This window comes from Macrobrachium nipponense, chromosome 39 (assembly GCF_015104395.2).
Source record: "Macrobrachium nipponense isolate FS-2020 chromosome 39, ASM1510439v2, whole genome shotgun sequence".
NCBI lineage: Eukaryota > Metazoa > Arthropoda > Malacostraca > Decapoda > Palaemonidae > Macrobrachium > Macrobrachium nipponense.
The window spans coordinates 1311976-1329790 of NC_061099.1; the positions used below are offsets into that span (position 1 = coordinate 1311976).

Here is a 17815-nt window from a genome sequence, read left to right on the forward strand (position 1 = left end):
TTTGGGACTCAAGAATATGCACTGACCATGGTAGGCTTAAGAACAATAGAAGAGGTTATTCTAGAAGTGTTTTTCATGTTGAAAGGAATCATAACCATTAACAGCAAATTGAAATCATCACTTATATGGCCAAAAACAAGTGGAGTAAAGAGAATTATCCAAAACCTCTAAGTTAGTTTGTGCACCATCCTAAATCAAAAGGGTGCAAATATACCTAGACCATCCCTATACAACAATAGCCCAACCTGCTGAACTTGGTTGCACAGAACAAAATCTGTGGAGCTCTACAGGCATTAGCACGCAAAAAGGGCCTACTCACCCATGCTTTGGGACTTCACAGACCTCTAAGTGAAGAATCATACCAAAAGAATGGAACTGACATTAGATGTGGGATGAACTGGAGCACAACCGAGACATACTCTAACATAAATGAAGAAATTAATCACCAACAACCAAAGATACTTGATCATCACTTTCCATACATGCTGGGCCACAGAGGAGAAATAGAAGGCCATAATCACAAACGTAACTAAGGCTGTGTAGCCGAGTCCATTTTTCATGGAATACGGCTAATTATCATTGATTTTCTTATAACACTTATGCTTAACTTACATTGGTTTTCAGCAACACACAGCTTGCATTGAGCCAAATTAAAATAATGCATTAACCAGAATATCTTGTTTACCTACCCTTACTAGATGCAAGTTATTGCCAGTGATCTTCAATGCATCACTACCACGGGTAACTGTGTAACGATACTCGCCAATGGGCTCATCCCCCATTGACTGGCTGTGCACAAGTGTGTTCCTTTTTGAACCTGTATAAAAGAAAAAATAATTAATTCCACTCCAATTGTCATTAAAGGAAATGTATCTACATTACATATGATATTACAAGCTATGATCACACACATACATTACACTCCATATTCACTGCTGATCAACTTGACCTACTTATACTTAACATACATACACCTCTCTTTGAAACTTAAGTCTAGTAAAACTGAAAAAACTGTTACCTCAAAGATCCACATTTTGTATAGATCTATTCCCTACTTACTGGTTTTTTTAAAAAGTATATAAAGAAGAAACCAGAGCTAAGGAAGAACTAACATAAATTTACAATTCAACATAAATGATACCTTATTTTTTTGTCTTCATTTTATCTTTTAATACTGAAACATCAAAAAGTAAAATAGTACTTATATAATAGGAAAAAATAGCCAATAAACAGTTGTGAATTTACAGTACATCATAGTACCTGTTCAAAGAAAAAAAATTGCACGAAGAAAAAAACTACATTTTCTCTCACTTTTCAACTCTCATAAACAAAATCAATTACTGGTACTTTAAAACAGAAAGCTACTACATATATTTTACCATTGCTTATTCACTTTACTGGAAGATGAGGAAAAATGGGGTCAGTTTTGTGATTACGTATAAGCTTGCTCTTTCTCTTATAAACTAATTTCTTTTAAAATAATTTTGAATTAAAATGCACTGTATTACCTTTATATAATTTTATCACCACTAGTGACTTTATTGGGAGATATATAAGGTGAAACAGTTACCTTTCATATTTCAGGAGGGTTTAAAACTCATCTACAGTAAAATACACACCAATCTGGTTACTCCTTATAAGCTTGAAGGTACTAATTATAATCTTATTTTTCCCTGTAAATTTGGTTTTCATGTCAGGAGGTTACTTTTGGTGTATTTTGAAGCCAAATTATATTCATTTACTTTGATGTGTTAAAAAAACTCAATCAGAACATTGTGTTCAAGTTAGCATGAACAGAAATATTTGTACTTTTTTTACAAATATTAAAAAAACTAATGGAAATTCATAAATTCTTTTACATCATGAAAAATTAAATCTATTCAAATATCATACCTGCAACTGATAAAATATAATTTATGCTTAATGGTACAGTGGTTACCAAGCAATCACCACTAATAACTTCCAGGTCTTTATGAAAGTAAAGGGCTGACCTAATAAAGCTATCAGACACTGGCAAGGCAAAGCAAACTTTAACTACCTAATATGCCTTATTGTATATATGACCAAAGTTTAATTAAGCAAAATAGCGCAGCAACTCTGTACATTACTTCTATTCTTTAGTTTCTAAGGTTTTTTATTAAAATATTTGAATGCGTGACCAACAGTCAGTAAGTCATAGTAGTATTGTCAAGATGAAACTGTACTTAAAAGTGAAAGTATTTATGGAACTAAATTTTTCATGTACTCTTCATATGCTAAATAGACAGGCTCACTGTAACTGTGTCTCCTTTTTGGATCCAAAGACCGCTCATTACAATATTTTTGGCAACATGAAGGGTTGGTATTTTGGGATTAGGGAAGAGGTGAGGCAAAATGGTTCATTGTAAGAGGAGTCTTTTGGTTGGCATCTTTCTGAAGCCAACTGTTTAAAAAAAATGTCTGTGACTGACCACTGGTAAGGAACTACATACTTGACACCCCTTCAATAGCTTTAGTTTTCAATGTTGTTCCTTTTATGAATAAACTTACTGCCCCATCTCCCCATGCTTACAAAAACTTCCCCGTTGCTAAAAACAACCGTTTAACCCTTAAGAGCCCGGCTAAAAATACATGCTGCACCCCAGGCTTGGGGAAACTGAGGTCAGCCAATTTGAGAGAGAGAGAGAGAGAGAGAGAGAGAGAGAGAGAGAGAGAGAGAGAGAGAGAGAGAGAGAGAGAGAGAGAGAAAATCACTGGAAAGAGGAAGATACTGTACTATGAAATGAACATGGTGTAAGAAAAAAATTCTGAAAAATTTCTCCCCTCCTTCCACGAGAAGTTGAAAAAGACTATTTACAACCAATTGTGGGGCCTCTTACACAAGACAATCGTAAATTTTACCAAGTTATACATGTTTTTTCTAATAAATACCGTAATTTTATTTTATTTTGTAAAATTATAATTACTGCTTACACAATATCAAAACAGATAAGAAAAAAAATCAGTAACAAATTCTGAGTACGTATATTCGTTGTAAAATATTTGCGCCAATTTACAGAGATCAGAGGTGTAGTAAATTTTTTGGATTATACATGCCTTTTCTAATATTTCTTTGCAATATTACAATTATAACTGACCTACTATCATAAAAGATAAGAACTAAAACCAACAGCAACCCTTGGGTATACTTATGAGCAAATAAATTAAAAGATGTCTGGGAGGAGGAGGAACACAACATGCCCCCTTGAAGTCAAGATCACAACTAACTTATGAGCTGCCTACTTCATTGACCTGAGTCAGTCTGAAAGTTGCCATCAGTGAATTTATGGGCTATAGAAGTAAAGGAACCTCTTTCCCAAAATCGATGGTGCGTAATATTGATGCTCACCATGAGTGAATCCGACTGCCAACCAAAACATGTTATTGCTATTCATGAGGGTATTTGTCCATTAGGGGTTAATGGACAATCTCTTAATCACAGAGGGAGCCACACTTACCATGAGACTGTCTGCCTGTGATATGCATATACCTGAAACTTTTGTAATAACCTTATTTCTATGAAAAAGGAAAAAAGATTAGAAATGTTATAATTCTTACCAATACAACTTCAATCTTGCATGTTTTTATTATGATAATTTACCATATTATGATAATTCATCATATGCTATGGATTATCTGTCAAACTACATACTTTACAACAATAAATTAGTACTACATATGCATTTCTGTCTGTCACTCATTTAAATATGTTAATCATAAATTATTTACAATGTTGAACTTACTTAGGTTTAATTCATCCAGTGAGAGTTGCTTTCGGAGTACTACTTATAAAAGTGGAAGGCTTATAATTACTATTCTCTTTTGAACTGTATACAGTATAATTAATATAATAAAACTTAAAGAAAGAACACACTCATCTCAATTTCAATATATAAATCGTGGAATAAGAAGGAATGGGGTTTTCTCCAGGCAATTATGCTGACTTTATCATTTTAAAGGAATTTCAAACCTCCATCAAATGAATACGATCTCTCTTATTCATTAATATGACTCCTATAGTATTATTCTCTATTATCATTACCCTATGTTGTCAGTTAAATTTTTGTAGTTCTCTTAAAATTAGGTACTTCAAATCTTCTACCAGTACTAAAACATTTATTGAAGATACCAAAATTAAAAGAGCTGTAATGACAAAATTTCTCAAATGTGCCATGCTAAAAACGACAAATTTGCCCAGACTATATACCAATTCTTTCATACCTCTCACTATGATCAGTAAGCACTGGCAGTTTATCTTACAACTGTTTAAAAAAAATAAAATTCTGATTTGAACTAGAAGGGTATTATTTATTAATGACATATTAAAAGCATCAGCTTCTTTTAAGATTAAATTTTATATTAATTATTCTTTGACAATAGAATGTGTAAAAATATATGGGAGAGGCACTTTAAATTTGTACTCCATTTTTAAAGAAGGCATTAAAACTTACATTCAACTACATAAATAAATTGCAGTAATTGAAAAGCAACTGAAATTATATTCAAGTTTATAAATAAATTGCAGTAATTGAAAAGCAACTGAAATTATATTCAAGTTTATTAATATTCCAGATTAAAACAAATATCAAGGGCTATTTCATCCATCAAATATAAAAAAAAAAATTGTAATTACCTTGCAATGTTTCATCGGAAGTATGGGATGAAATAGATGATGAAGAGCCACCAAGAGAGTTAAAGATTGATCCACGCTCATCACTACGAACTGGGGATGCATTGCGACGGATGGTTTCCTCAATAAGGTGCCTGGCTTGGCTGGGGGAAAATGAAACAGAGTACTAATAGAAAATGTACGCATCACTTGAGCTATGTCTTAACCTACTCTACCTCAACTCAACTTATGTTTCTAGTCTGTGTTCATATTTGGCGTATCAGCTGTCATAAACTTTTTTCTCACAACAAATACGTATACAATTACTACTAATTTATTTATTTTTATCAGTGCATACCTGTTTTACATGATAAATAAGCAAACATGAGATCTTATTGGAATTTTGGGCAACTTGCCTAGGCCATTTATAAAAAGTAATGTAAGGTAGTATAAGGGGCTAACTTGTAAATGTGCACTTGTAAAATGGTTTGTCACTTTTGAAAGGTAATATTTTTGCCAAATAGTCAATTTGTCACAATAACAGTATAAAACACCCAAATAATGAATATGGAGAATATGAATAATGATGGCACAATGGAAAAATCTTAAATGGCATACTCCTAGTAGAGCAATGATGTTCACTAAGAAGTCGTAACTAAAATGGAAAGTGGAGTCATATGCAGGTCTAGAGCCTTTAAATTTTAAACAGTTCAGTTGAAGCGGCTATGAATCTGATGAAAGGAAGTAAGGCAACATATGATTGACTGGGTTGTAGTGAACTTTGTTCTGTAAATACCACCCACAAATGTGTGATGAACTTTAAGACAAAGTAGTACAGGGTAATGCCTATAAAAAAATCTAATTTTACCACTTACTTGATGTTTTCCTCTGCTGGGCCAGTGATCTGTACAAGACGTTCCCTTGCACCAGGTGCCACTGGCAAGAGATAGAGATTATTAGTCAACATATATGTCAAAGAAGTATACATGAATTTCAATAAAATCTGATATTTCAATCAACTGAGTTTCTCCTGATTAGCCACCATCAAAAGCAGAAGTGTATTTTTATATTTGATGAGAGAAAAAGAGACCGATTCTTCAATATCATTCAAGGAATACAATAATCTAAAAAAATCAGAAATCCATTAACCTTTAATGGCAGGTAAGCAGCAGGATGTGCTGGCAAGATTTCCAGTAATTTATTAGTATTATTTTTTTTTTACAAAAAAATACGTACAAGTGGGCAAAATGCAATTAACTTTGGATTATTATTAATAGGGGTTAGTTTTTCCAGACTCTGAGTCTCAAGTAGACTCTTCTCAGGCTGGGAGATCTGAGCAGTGCCATAGATTTAAACATTAAATTTCATGATGTAAACCCCACAAAACTGTCAACATTCATTTCACAAACTAAACCCCCTCAAACTGACTTAATTATAATTCCCACCTCACAAAACTGAGGGTGGAAAATAAAGCCATAAAATAATAATCTATGATTTTTATCAAAATATTTTTTCTCAGCGTACTTTTAGAGAACAGAAATTATGTAAACACTTTTTATTTGGTTATGGGAAACCTTAAAAGCCACTGGCTAGTAACTATAAAATAATGGTATAATATGTAGAATTACCACATGAAACACTTCAGAAATAATGTACATAGTTAGCATTTGCTATATTTACGAAGGTATAAATTTAAAAATTATAATTTTTTTCTTGTAAAAATATACTTGGAAAGAAAATCCAGTCATCAAAACATCATTAGTTTAGCAGTACCATACTTAAAGGACTTTTACTATTAGAAAAGAATAATATTTTGTGCTTCTCTATAGTACAATGTGCCTAAAAAGGGAAAGAGAATGGTAACATAACCAGCAGCTTATCTAACTGCTTTAAAACTGTAAGAAAGATTAGTTCTTTAATAGGATTGTTAATTGCTTGTGGAATTCCTAGCAACATTACTAAAGCATTACCTGCGAACAGGAAATCATGCACACTTACCATGATAACATTGGTTATATACAATCATGCACAGGACAAAGAAATTGCATTAATTTATTACAGTAAATGGAATTAAATTGTGAAACATTTTCTTTCCTGGATATTTACCATCTTATTGGAAGAAAGAAATTTACTAAAACTGTGGCATTTGGGGGGGGAACAAAACCCTAAAATTACCAGACAATACCTTAGTACCACCCAAAGTAACCGCATCCTTAGAGGAATTGGGTTGCCAGTGTACAACAATGATTAAACAAGACAGACAGATTCAGCTGAACAGTTAAGTTTTTTGCAAATGAAGACAACTTAACATGTTAGTTGATTCCAAAAAATAGTTTCATAAATCAAGCCAGAAATACACTAAAGCAGTTCATTCACATTTCAAGATCGCTTTACTTTAAGATTCTTCACAATCAAGAATGCTAAAAATAGGAAACAAAATATACAGAAAAGTTTTCTGAGACCAAGAATGACTACCTCCACTGATCACTCAAGTGATTCTGACGTGAGGAAAAAGGCAAAAATTTCTAAATGTCTCATGGGTTACTAGAAGGCATTTTCCATGGCAACCTGGGGTTTGGAACAGAAGAGCAAAACACCAGGAGCTTCTTGTAAGTGTGCAATGAACATGCAGATTCTTAGAATTCAAATCTTGAAAAACTTTTTTCCACACAAGAAAGTAGGGATTAATCTGTCGACTAACTGCCGCTGGTGGTTCAGCTAGTCCACTAAAACATTTCTTTTAACTGGAATGCACTTGGCTGACAGCTCAATGGCATGGCAAACTGTCCACTCATGCATCTGCATCACAAAGTAACGGAAGTGAAAAGAAACCATACTCCCCTGCTTGTTTACATAAGCCACTACATACTGTCAGAATGTTGCACATCAACATTGCAGTCACTCATCTTGTGACTCTGGAATGCTTGAAGGACTAGCCCCATTGCTCACATTTCCAAGACAAGGATTGTTGTCTGTCCACACGTTTGAGGCAGACAGACCATCAGGGTAAATATGTATGAATGCCTTAGGCTGTCACTAATCCTAAATACAGGGCTTTGAACTGGTAAGCAAATCTAGCAAACACATGCTAGCACACTACTAGCACCAATCAAGAATAACATAACTTTTTCCACAAATACCAAGGATAATAAGTAGCCAAACATGGACTTATATCTTTCATAATTTTCATTACTATTCCCTTTTCTTGTTTGAACTGATGTAGAACAAAAAATACAAATACCATACAACTTGATGGTCAGTTACAGTGTATTAAGATATCTTAACCATGACTGCTGACAAAATGGCTGGTGGGAGGGATTGGCTGCCCCCCGCCCCCCCAACTTGCCTACCTTCACCAATCAGCCACTGTCTTAACAAGTTTCAACAACCAATTTTAACTCAAGCTTAGGAATACTTTTATATGCAAGGCAGCATTTTGTATTCACATAGGATAAATTATGGTACAGTATTATTAAAGAATGGTAATCCAAGAGATATTTCTTGTTTCTCAATTATCATACAAAAAACATTACAGGGTGAGAATAACAGTTGGGATGAAAAACCACCAAAGTATGAAGCAAGAGGGACAAATGATAAGTGTATGTATACAAAGTAGCTTGTTAATCACAAATGAAATTGTTAAAATCCACCTAATATAACTACCATACACACTAATACTCAAAATCCACAACACCACTTACCTTAATAAATGTAAAACCTCAATGCAACCATTAATATTTACAATAGAATTCAGGAACTGAAGGAGTACCATAAAACTTATACCAAAAGATCCTAGGATGTTTGACTCAACAAGCACAAACAAACTGCTAAATCTACATCACGGAATAGTTGTTAATTATGAAAAAGGAAGGTCAGTCAATGCAGGTCAGGTCATTTGTGAAAGCACCTAAAGCATAGAATGCAAATACCAGCCTATAGTAGTTAAGCAAAAAAAAAAAAAAAAAGAAAATAAACAAGACAGACTCGGATAACAGTAATGTTTTACCTCTCTGGAAGGAGATGATGGTTTCAGAGAGCTCCTCAATCATGTGCACCCGTCTCCCCTTTATGCCCATAACTGTGCCAGGGGATAGACCAAGAGATACAACTTCAGTGTCCGTAAAAAGATACACACACACACGCATACACAAACACACACAAATTACGTCACATTAAAGATAGTTAACAAGTGCATACTCATCACCCATGAAAGAAAAAGGAGGCTCTTATCATTTAAGGTGCAGAGAAATCTCCTACTTTTTGGTATACACTGTAAATCTGAAAACAAGCACACAAGCATTCAAGTGAAGAATGAGCTTGAACAGTTTACCCCTCCAAAAGTTTACTCGAGAGAATGCAGCCAAAAAACACTGTAAAGAAAGTATGAAACCATACACTATTAGGACAAGTCTTAAATAACATAGCCTCGCAGTCTAAAAAAACAAGATACAACTTATGAAAAAATGCATAAACTTCTAAAACCAGATGGTCCACTATCTGCATTATAATTCTATCACAAATATATAAAAATCAACTAATAGTAATAAAGGGTTCCTGGAAAACCTAAAATACTTGTTCTATACCATGGAGGCAAAAAGTATCGTAAACCCTTAGCAAAACACTACTTAAATAATATGCACCCACACAAACAATAATGGACACCATAATGCCTATACTGTACTGAAAATAACCGAGCCTTTACTTTAAGTGCACATTGCCATGTACCTTAATGGATCTGAAATCTTATCATAACAGTTTGGAATAATTTACATATTTTAAAAGCTACATGATTCATGGAATTTATACATATGACTAAACTATGTATTTTACAATCTAAATACTGTACAAATATTGTAGGATAACATTTTTTTGTATTTATATACCTAGTTTAGTCACCTAAAATTCATACATTTCTAATATGCCCAAGTATAACCTATTAAAAAAAAGGAAAAAAAACAAGTTATGAGCACATCAGCAGCTTCCTAATCACATTTAAGTATCCTATCTTACAATTTTCCTACATATAATTCAAATACAGAATTGTAGTAAGTTAACATAAACCAATGATTACCCAAAGATCTGAGCCAATACAAGTGTTAAATCTATAAGATTCAACATATAACTCTTGGGGTAAACACAGTCTAGACTTGAGGAAGGACTGGGTGAGTGATTATAACTATTGAATAATATAGAAACAACAACACCACACAAATATAGTACCAGACATCCAAATGGCACACACAGAACTACACTAAAAGTCTGTCATGAACACAGTAATTTATCCTCCTCAGAACAGTAAATTCTTCAGCTTCTGTGCAGTACAGTACAGTGTATCTTCAGAAAGTCTACATCTGCAAACACTGTAACAAAGTAAGATTTTAAAGCTCATAAGAAGGTAGATGAAAAGTTACTGACCTTTTCCTGAATCAGCGTTTCGAATGACAACTTCATCCTTGCAATAGTTTTTGCCTGGTATCCGTGTTGGTTTGGCAAACTTTCCAGAGCTCCTAATAATCTCCCCAGGTCCAAGAAGTGTAGGGGTTGGTGGATGGGGTATTGGGGTTTGTGCCTGATTGGTCTGATTGTAAACCGTCTGCTGGTAAGATTGCATTCCTGGAATCATCATCTGGGGAGTACCTGTTGGTGTCATTATGCTGGCGGGAGTTGTTGAGCCAGTCAGATCACATTGTTGGTCTTCCAATGCTGCTTCTTCAGCCTAGAAGTAAATGATTTTTTAATTTCATATTAAAGTAATACAAATTGAAATGTTGCTGCTAAAACATAATGCTGTCTGCTAGAACTAGTATAGATAGTTTTATTTCGCAACATAATACAATTTTCAATTTTTTTTACTTTGATAAATTCATTCATGGAAGTCACAGAAGTTTTGCATAATAGCAAGAGCTGTTCTATTAGTGTGTACGTACTACTTTGGTATCAATCTTAATGATGAAAAATAAAAGGATAAAAAATGTCACACACAAACCCCAACAACCTTCTCTCCAGTAAGAACTGGAAGCTCTCTGTAACACTAACTTTCACCTTAAATAGAAGGATTGGAATTACAGAAAACTACACCCACATTTTATGTCGGTAAAGGTTTGAATAAATTTTGAACATTTTGTTTTTTTCATTCTAACCCCAATATTGCAAATTCAACTGATACCTCATGTAAAATAGGAAGAATATTTCTTGACCTGTTAAATGCTAAACGAACTTGAAAAATTATTGACTGTGCAATTGTTCTGTGGAATGCAACCCTACCAAACACCTACAGCAATTTGTACTTTTGTTATTGTTGTTAATATCATCTACAGTAAATTAAGCTGATACTTGCAGTTCCTAACACTAACACTATGGGGGAAAAGGGGAAAAAAATTCTTTATCTAAAGCAAATGGACTTAAATTTCAATTATTTAAAAAAAATTCATGATGAAATAAGATGAGACACTTACTTCAATTTGAACAAGTTTTTGTTTGTAGTAATTTATAAGGTTTTCATTGGGTTGCCAGTGCATTGCACGTAGTTCTATCACTTCAAGAAGGCGGTAACGAGCTGCCAGACTCAGACGATCGTCACGGCAACCGTTTCGAAGAGATATGTAACACTTATCCAACTGATCTGTGTAAGGAGAAACCAAACAATATTATTACACTATGTAACCATGCAAACTTTCCTGCCAGCACAAATTATTGCTTGGATGGAACAAACTGTAAAATATATTCTGTAACTGAATGTAGGGAACTATGAAGCTGACTGTCACAGCTCCAATTTTTGTACCAAGAGGTCTGGTTCTCTTCATAATACTCTATTCACAGGCTCTTGTAACTTGAACCTTGTAGCTTATCTTCTCAGGCCATCAGCATCATCCCCAAGTGATTTTGTGATGAACAGCTCTCATTTTTTTTGCAGTTAAACGAATTCGTATACGAATATCAATATAAATTCTAGTTTCCTCCTCATTTTCCCTTCTTCCTTATACTATCTGGCACTGCTGAATAAGTTGTACCTGGAAGCGTGTTCTGCACAGCATAAGGATATGTTATATGATGAATATGTCTGTATGAAAAAGTTTTATTTATAATATTTATAGTTGCTCAACACAACTGTAATAGCAACATAATAAATTAACAAAATGGCAATACCACAATCATACAAACTGAAAAAATAAAATTGACATTTGGATATGAAACTACAAGCAAGAAGTAAAAATTAGACACAAATCATCACACTATCTTATACGGCTCAACTCACTCACCTTTATATACATTTTCAAGCTGAGGTCCAAACATTTTTAAATTTTCACAGAGTGCAGCGATGGCTGGGTACACGCTTCGGTCATACGTGGAGGAGTTAAGATACTGCGCCACTAGGTCCATTTCCGACAGAACACTCTCCACTGAAAGGCAAATTTCAAATGTTCCAGATGATAGTAGTAGTAGCTACAGCACTGTCACAGTACTGCAAAAGGCATAACTGCTATCACAATTAAAGGCTACGTGGTAACTAACAAAAAATGTAAATCCTACTAAAGGCCCAGCAGTTTTGCTCTTCAGTAATACCTAGGCATGTCTGTCTACTTGGGTGAAAACAATAATTGTCAAAATACTTAAGAGGTATTTCTACAGAATAGTTCCGCACGGACTGCAAGGAACGTAATCGCGGATACGACATCCACAATGTATTTCGCCGTGTTTAGTACTGGCCCCGGGGGTTACAGTCGTCCGAATACATATTTAAAATTCTTGTTCAGTAGGTAAAACTGCATAGAAAAACCGCAACTGCCATAGTCTAGGCCGCCGCGGATAAGTACCCTAGATCTACCGACCACTAAAAATCGTATTCCTAACTGAGAAATCACTCTTTTACAGTGTATTTACCACCGCTAACCACGAACACGTGGGTCACAGAGGATCTCCAATCGGCGTCCAACGAAGGTACAGATTGACAATGACGAGAAATTGACAACATGAATGCGTTCTCTTTAAAAGGAAACAATTCGTGGCTTTTAAAAAATCGAGGGAACATTTTCAAAAAGTGACAATAATAAAAACAAATAACTCATTTACGATTAGGAGGAGCACATTGTAAAATATGTTACATTTACGGAGTTACGGTAAAACCAAAATAGTAACCTCGAATCAAAGTTCAGGTTCGGGGTTGAAGCTTTTTCCTTTGCAAATATTTGTCTTGGATTTAGCGCTAGGCCAAAGGTCGAGTTCAAACCACCACCACCACCAATAATAATAATAATAATAATAATAATAATAATAATAAGAGCGTTCATTTTTCAGTTGCTGAATTAGGGTAAACCTAATAAACCCATCTTATTTTAAACTCACTCTAAGGGAAATTCAGCAAATTAAGACAAAATGTATCTTTGACACTCTTCAATAATAACAATAGGACACCTAGACTTATCTAAATCTACTGATTAAAAAAGCATTTTTTTTTTTGGGGGGGGGGGCTGCATGGCAGAATATTTTACGTCAATTATTATTTTCTTTTTCTTGGGGGTGGCTAAAGTGACAGCTCTGTAAGAAATTCTGAAATTCTGCAGTGTTGTATTATTTTTTCTCCGGAATTCAAACGGCACTATTTGCTAACGGTTCCGAAAGCTTACGGGGACGCCTTGGAACTTAATCTTTTCCATTATGGTACTAAGGTTCCCAACTCTGAGGTTAAGCTGTGTTGAAATCTGACGAAGTGTAACATGACACATATCAATGCAAGTTCACAACGAATACTGACTTAATAAAGATGAGAAAAGACCACTTACTGGACTGGTCTCCCAGAGTGCAGATCTTGAGAGGTCGGGGCTTTTCAATCTTGCCCTTACTCTTCCTGTTTGGAGCCATTCCCAGCTGTAAAAAGGAGAAGAGAGATAATAGGTTAGCTTTGAATTGAAAATTACGAGAAAGACAGCTAACATGACCTGATAAATATGGAATTCATAACCTGTCTCCAATTCTACCTGAAGAAAAACACAAAGATATTAATTAATCACTGTGACCATCATGCAATAATTACCATGACTAATAAACCGCAATGTTCCAATCTGAATTGAATTAACCTCTTGGTGAGAAAGTTCGTTGCCTTATTCGAGAGAGAGAGAGAGAGAGAGAGAGAGAGAGAGAGAGACGAGAAAGAGAGATCGAGGAAGAGAGAAGAGAGAGAGAGAGAGAGAGAGAATCTTGACGTAGATGTGTACGATTTTTTCTGAGCAAGGAACCGTTCACTATAAACAACTACGGAAATACCAACTCAATGTAATCTCAACACCGACCGCAAGAGCTGATAAATATTTGTAACCCCATAAGGTGATTTGCTCTACCCGAAGTACACAGAGAGGCGCCAACGAGTCATAAACACCAGGACCAGGTTTAAACTTCAGCCCTGGGCTCGAAACTAAACTTTCGAGCGCCGTTACAGGCACTTGATGCTCTTATAGGACCATAGGCAATGAAAGAACAGGAAAATGCTTTGTAAGACCATTTTGGGTTTCATGTGACTTATAACGGAGTAGATACAAATGGGTTCGTTACTAGAACAAATAAATGAGAAATTATGTGTGTGTGTGTGTGTGTGTGTGTGTGTGTTCTGCGTCTATGCCAGAGAGAGAGAGAGAGAGAGAGAGAGAGAGAGAGAGAGAGAGAGAGAGAGAGAGAGAGAGAGAGAGAGAGAGAGAGATGGACGAAACCCTTTCGATTAATATATCATGTTATAACCAACGCACCAGCAAGCGCACGAGGTTACCCATAAGCACCCTCGTGTTGGATACGTGGTCAGTAAGAGGAAATAAAATGAAGAAAAAAACAAACAAAACACGAGCGTAGTCTAATCCATGTGGGCATTTAAACCACACGTGACTGAAAGGAAGCCCTACCAATTACAAGGAACTCGGAAACAATGACGTACTCACGCGCGTCTGAACTTTTATATCGTTATCGACGAATATATATTTCCTATCGTATAAATACGAACCAGAACGTTAATATTTCAAATCAATTTTAGTATTTTAGTAAGAGACTCTCTCTCTCTCTCTCTCTCTCTCTCTCTCTCTCTCTCTCTTCTCTCTCTCTCCTCTCTCCTGCAATACGACACAGTTACCGCCTCAAGAGAGAGTAAAATAACTAATACATCCATCAAAATCGGATGTCTTGATTACAAAGCCGGCAAATGGCCATGCATGATCCGAAAAAGACCTCTAATTTCAACCTCTCCGGGATTAAGCCACTGCGCAAAACGTTGGCGAATTAACCGTAGGATACGGGGATACATGATACGGTAAGGGGATAGGCGATGTCGCAAGGTGGATGGATATACATGATAACGTAGGATACACTTAGTTGTAGGTAAGCAGTGGGTCCCTTACTCTATATACCCTTGCAGTAGACATAGTCCTGCAAACGGTGCACTTGGACGAGAATTTTTATGGAAGCAGAGAACAGACTCGTTTGATATTATGCTTTAATAATATCTCTCTCTCTCTCTCTCTCTCTCTCTCTCTCTCTCTCTCTCTCTCTCTCTCTCTCTCTCTCCTCTTCCGTCAGACACAGGGCGTGTAACTGTAACCAATTCACCAATTCAGATATAAAAACACTTCCTGGAACTTGTTTTCGTGATCATCTGCTTAATAAACATTTGTTCGCAACGCTGAAAAGAGCGTATATGTTTAACTGAAATATGAACCCCAAGATATGTAAAGTAACTGGACAATAAGCACAGAACAAATGGCAAACAATACATTTCTGTCCAGCGATTAACGTTACCGAAGCCTTACAGAGCCACACCAACACCTTCATCCAAAGCAGAACCATCTCTTCTTCTTTTTGAACTTTTAACCCCCAGCCCCAGCAGCCCTCAGTTCGAACCTACTAGAACATCCTATTCTTCTTTTCGAAGGTTTCTTTGGTGATTTGTTTCGAATATTCTTAAAAGGGATTGCGGGCTTTAGACTCATGTCGGCTCGTGACGGGTCTCACCGAGAGTAACTTTTTTGTGTTAAGAGGGTTTTCGGATATTTTTAAGGCTTGGGCACGGCCTGACACAGATTTCAGCTGGGGCGTGAACGCATATTCTGTTTAGCATCTTTGTGTACTCTGTGTATTTTTGAAGAAGACAGTGGGTGAAGCCGTGGCCTCGTTCAGATGAACTAGGCCTAGTTTCCTAAACATGAATAATTCATGTGATTGCTAATCTGTACTAGAATTACTCAAGAACAGATTAGCAATCTCAAATCGAAACAATGTGAATATTGAACACCAGAGATTAGATTAGTGCTTTTGGTCTGATAGTTTTGTTCATAATAAATCTATACAAATGGATATTTTCATTATTTTATTTAGGAATGTGATACCACTCTTTCTAGAAAAGTAAATAGCATAATCCTAACGAGATCTAGTAATAGCCTACGGGATGAATATTATTCAAACAAAACTTCAAATATGAAGATATAAGCCTCTCTGCCAAAGAAACTTCAGGAGACAATGATTTAGGATATTCACTCTCTAATTATATTATATACCGCGACACGTCTTGCTGGAACCGTTCACTACAGCGGAACAGCCGCGGAGGCGACCGCACGCAGACGTATACTATTATACGCCGTGGTCAAGTGAGCTCCTGTGATTTTCTTCACGGTTATCACAGCAGCGGATAATGACCTCTCAGATACACGTCTGTCTGCGTCTACTCGTCCGTCCGTCAGTCGTGTCTTTATCGATATACGTCTACCTGCTTGTCTGTCTGACGTGTCTTTATCAGTGACGGATGCTTGAGATAAAAAGACCTTTTTGGCTTAAACGACATCTTTGCGACGTCCGTAGTGACCGGTGCCATGTTTTCAAGGGCTCGTGCTCTCTCTCCCTCTCTCAATAGCCATCTTTTGGAAAAAAAAAAGTAGGCCTACAGAAGAAGAAGGCTACTCGGTAAGGAAGAAAAATGCAGCCAGTGCAACACTAGGTCCTCATCGGCTGTCAATACAGCGTGATTTACATATTATTTCGAAAGCATGCACAGTAATGCCATGACGTATATATAGTCCACCAATATGGGAAGAATCATTATAATTTTCAAGTGCTGATACATACAATCGTATTTCCTGGCCTTCTTTTACATGAAACAATAATGAAATGTTCTTGTGTTGATTTTTAAATTGTAGGGTAATGTAGTTTTTGTATAAGTATTTTTACATAAATCTGAATCACCATTTAGTATAGCACAACAGTAATTATACAGTACGTAAAGGAAACAAATAAAAGTTATGTAATGTTTTGCTTTCATCTACTTCCATCAGTCGAAAACCAAATGTGTATGTGTATTATCATTTTAATGCATTTTTAAAATAATATTTTATGCAAGAAGTCACGAAAACAGAAAAGAAGCAGCTGAGATGAACTGTTTGCATGGTATTCGACACTAAGAAGTATCAGAAAGGGTAAGAAATATGGAGATATTTCTACAAAGTGGCAGAGGTACAAAGGTTGGACCAGTGCCTGGGATGGCTTGGTCCTGTGGGAAGAATGGAGGACAGTACTTAGGTTAGTGTACTTAGTGTACTTAGGGACAGTACTTAGGTTAGTGAAATAAGACCATAATGCGAAGAGAGAACGACTTAAAACGCACTCTAAGGATGGTACACAGGAAGGCAGGAAAATTCTTGCAGAGAAGACATACAAATGACATTTTGCGCATGCGTGCACACATACACATGAGAGAGATGAAAACCACAAAACTCAACCCTTCCACACAAGAGAACATCTGCAGCAGTAGTAACGCTAGCGAATCGCTCCACCCCCCCCCTCCCCCTCCTCCACCGCCAAGTCATTACTCATAACAGAGCCCCCCCCCTCCCGCCACAATCTTTCTCCCGCGTTACAGCTTTCAGAAGACAACTAAAAGAGAACAAGTACCGTTAGAAGCGATTCGAATTTACCACCCACCCAGAGGTCTCGCTTTTACGATTGAATCTATGGTGACGTCATCGATTTTCTCTTGCTGAGAGAGAGAGAGAGAGAGAGAGGAGCAGTGGTGTCCCAAGACGAATTATGATTATTGCTATTTTTCACGCACGTGAATAGAAAGCTTTCTCGATATAGACACAATAAAGACCGCTTTCTTTGTACGGTTCGTGAGGTTTGGAGAACGATAATCAGTCTACCCTACCGAGTTATTTTGTTGTTTGA

The 17815-nt window shown here is 36.0% G+C and overlaps 1 protein-coding gene across 5 annotated transcripts in view; it reads right to left on the minus strand.

The window, feature by feature from the left end:
* The window catches only part of LOC135209997 (eukaryotic translation initiation factor 4E-binding protein Mextli-like), a 122640-nt gene that overhangs the window by 17010 nt on the left and 87815 nt on the right, over positions 1–17815 (minus strand). For 3 of the 5 annotated variants that reach the window (XM_064242738.1, XM_064242734.1, XM_064242735.1), the window contains exons 2-10: positions 13408–13492; positions 11887–12027; positions 11083–11249; positions 10043–10343; positions 8634–8705; positions 5503–5563; positions 4652–4791; positions 3762–3800; positions 690–817 (exon numbers count right to left, since the gene is read on the minus strand). In XM_064242738.1, the coding sequence (XP_064098808.1) occupies positions 690–817; positions 3762–3800; positions 4652–4791; positions 5503–5563; positions 8634–8705; positions 10043–10343; positions 11083–11249; positions 11887–12027; positions 13408–13492 (1134 nt within the window). The remainder of the gene's footprint in view (positions 1–689; positions 818–3761; positions 3801–4651; positions 4792–5502; positions 5564–8633; positions 8706–10042; positions 10344–11082; positions 11250–11886; positions 12028–13407; positions 13493–17815) is intronic. The other 2 variants (XM_064242737.1, XM_064242736.1) reach the window with 2 other exon arrangements.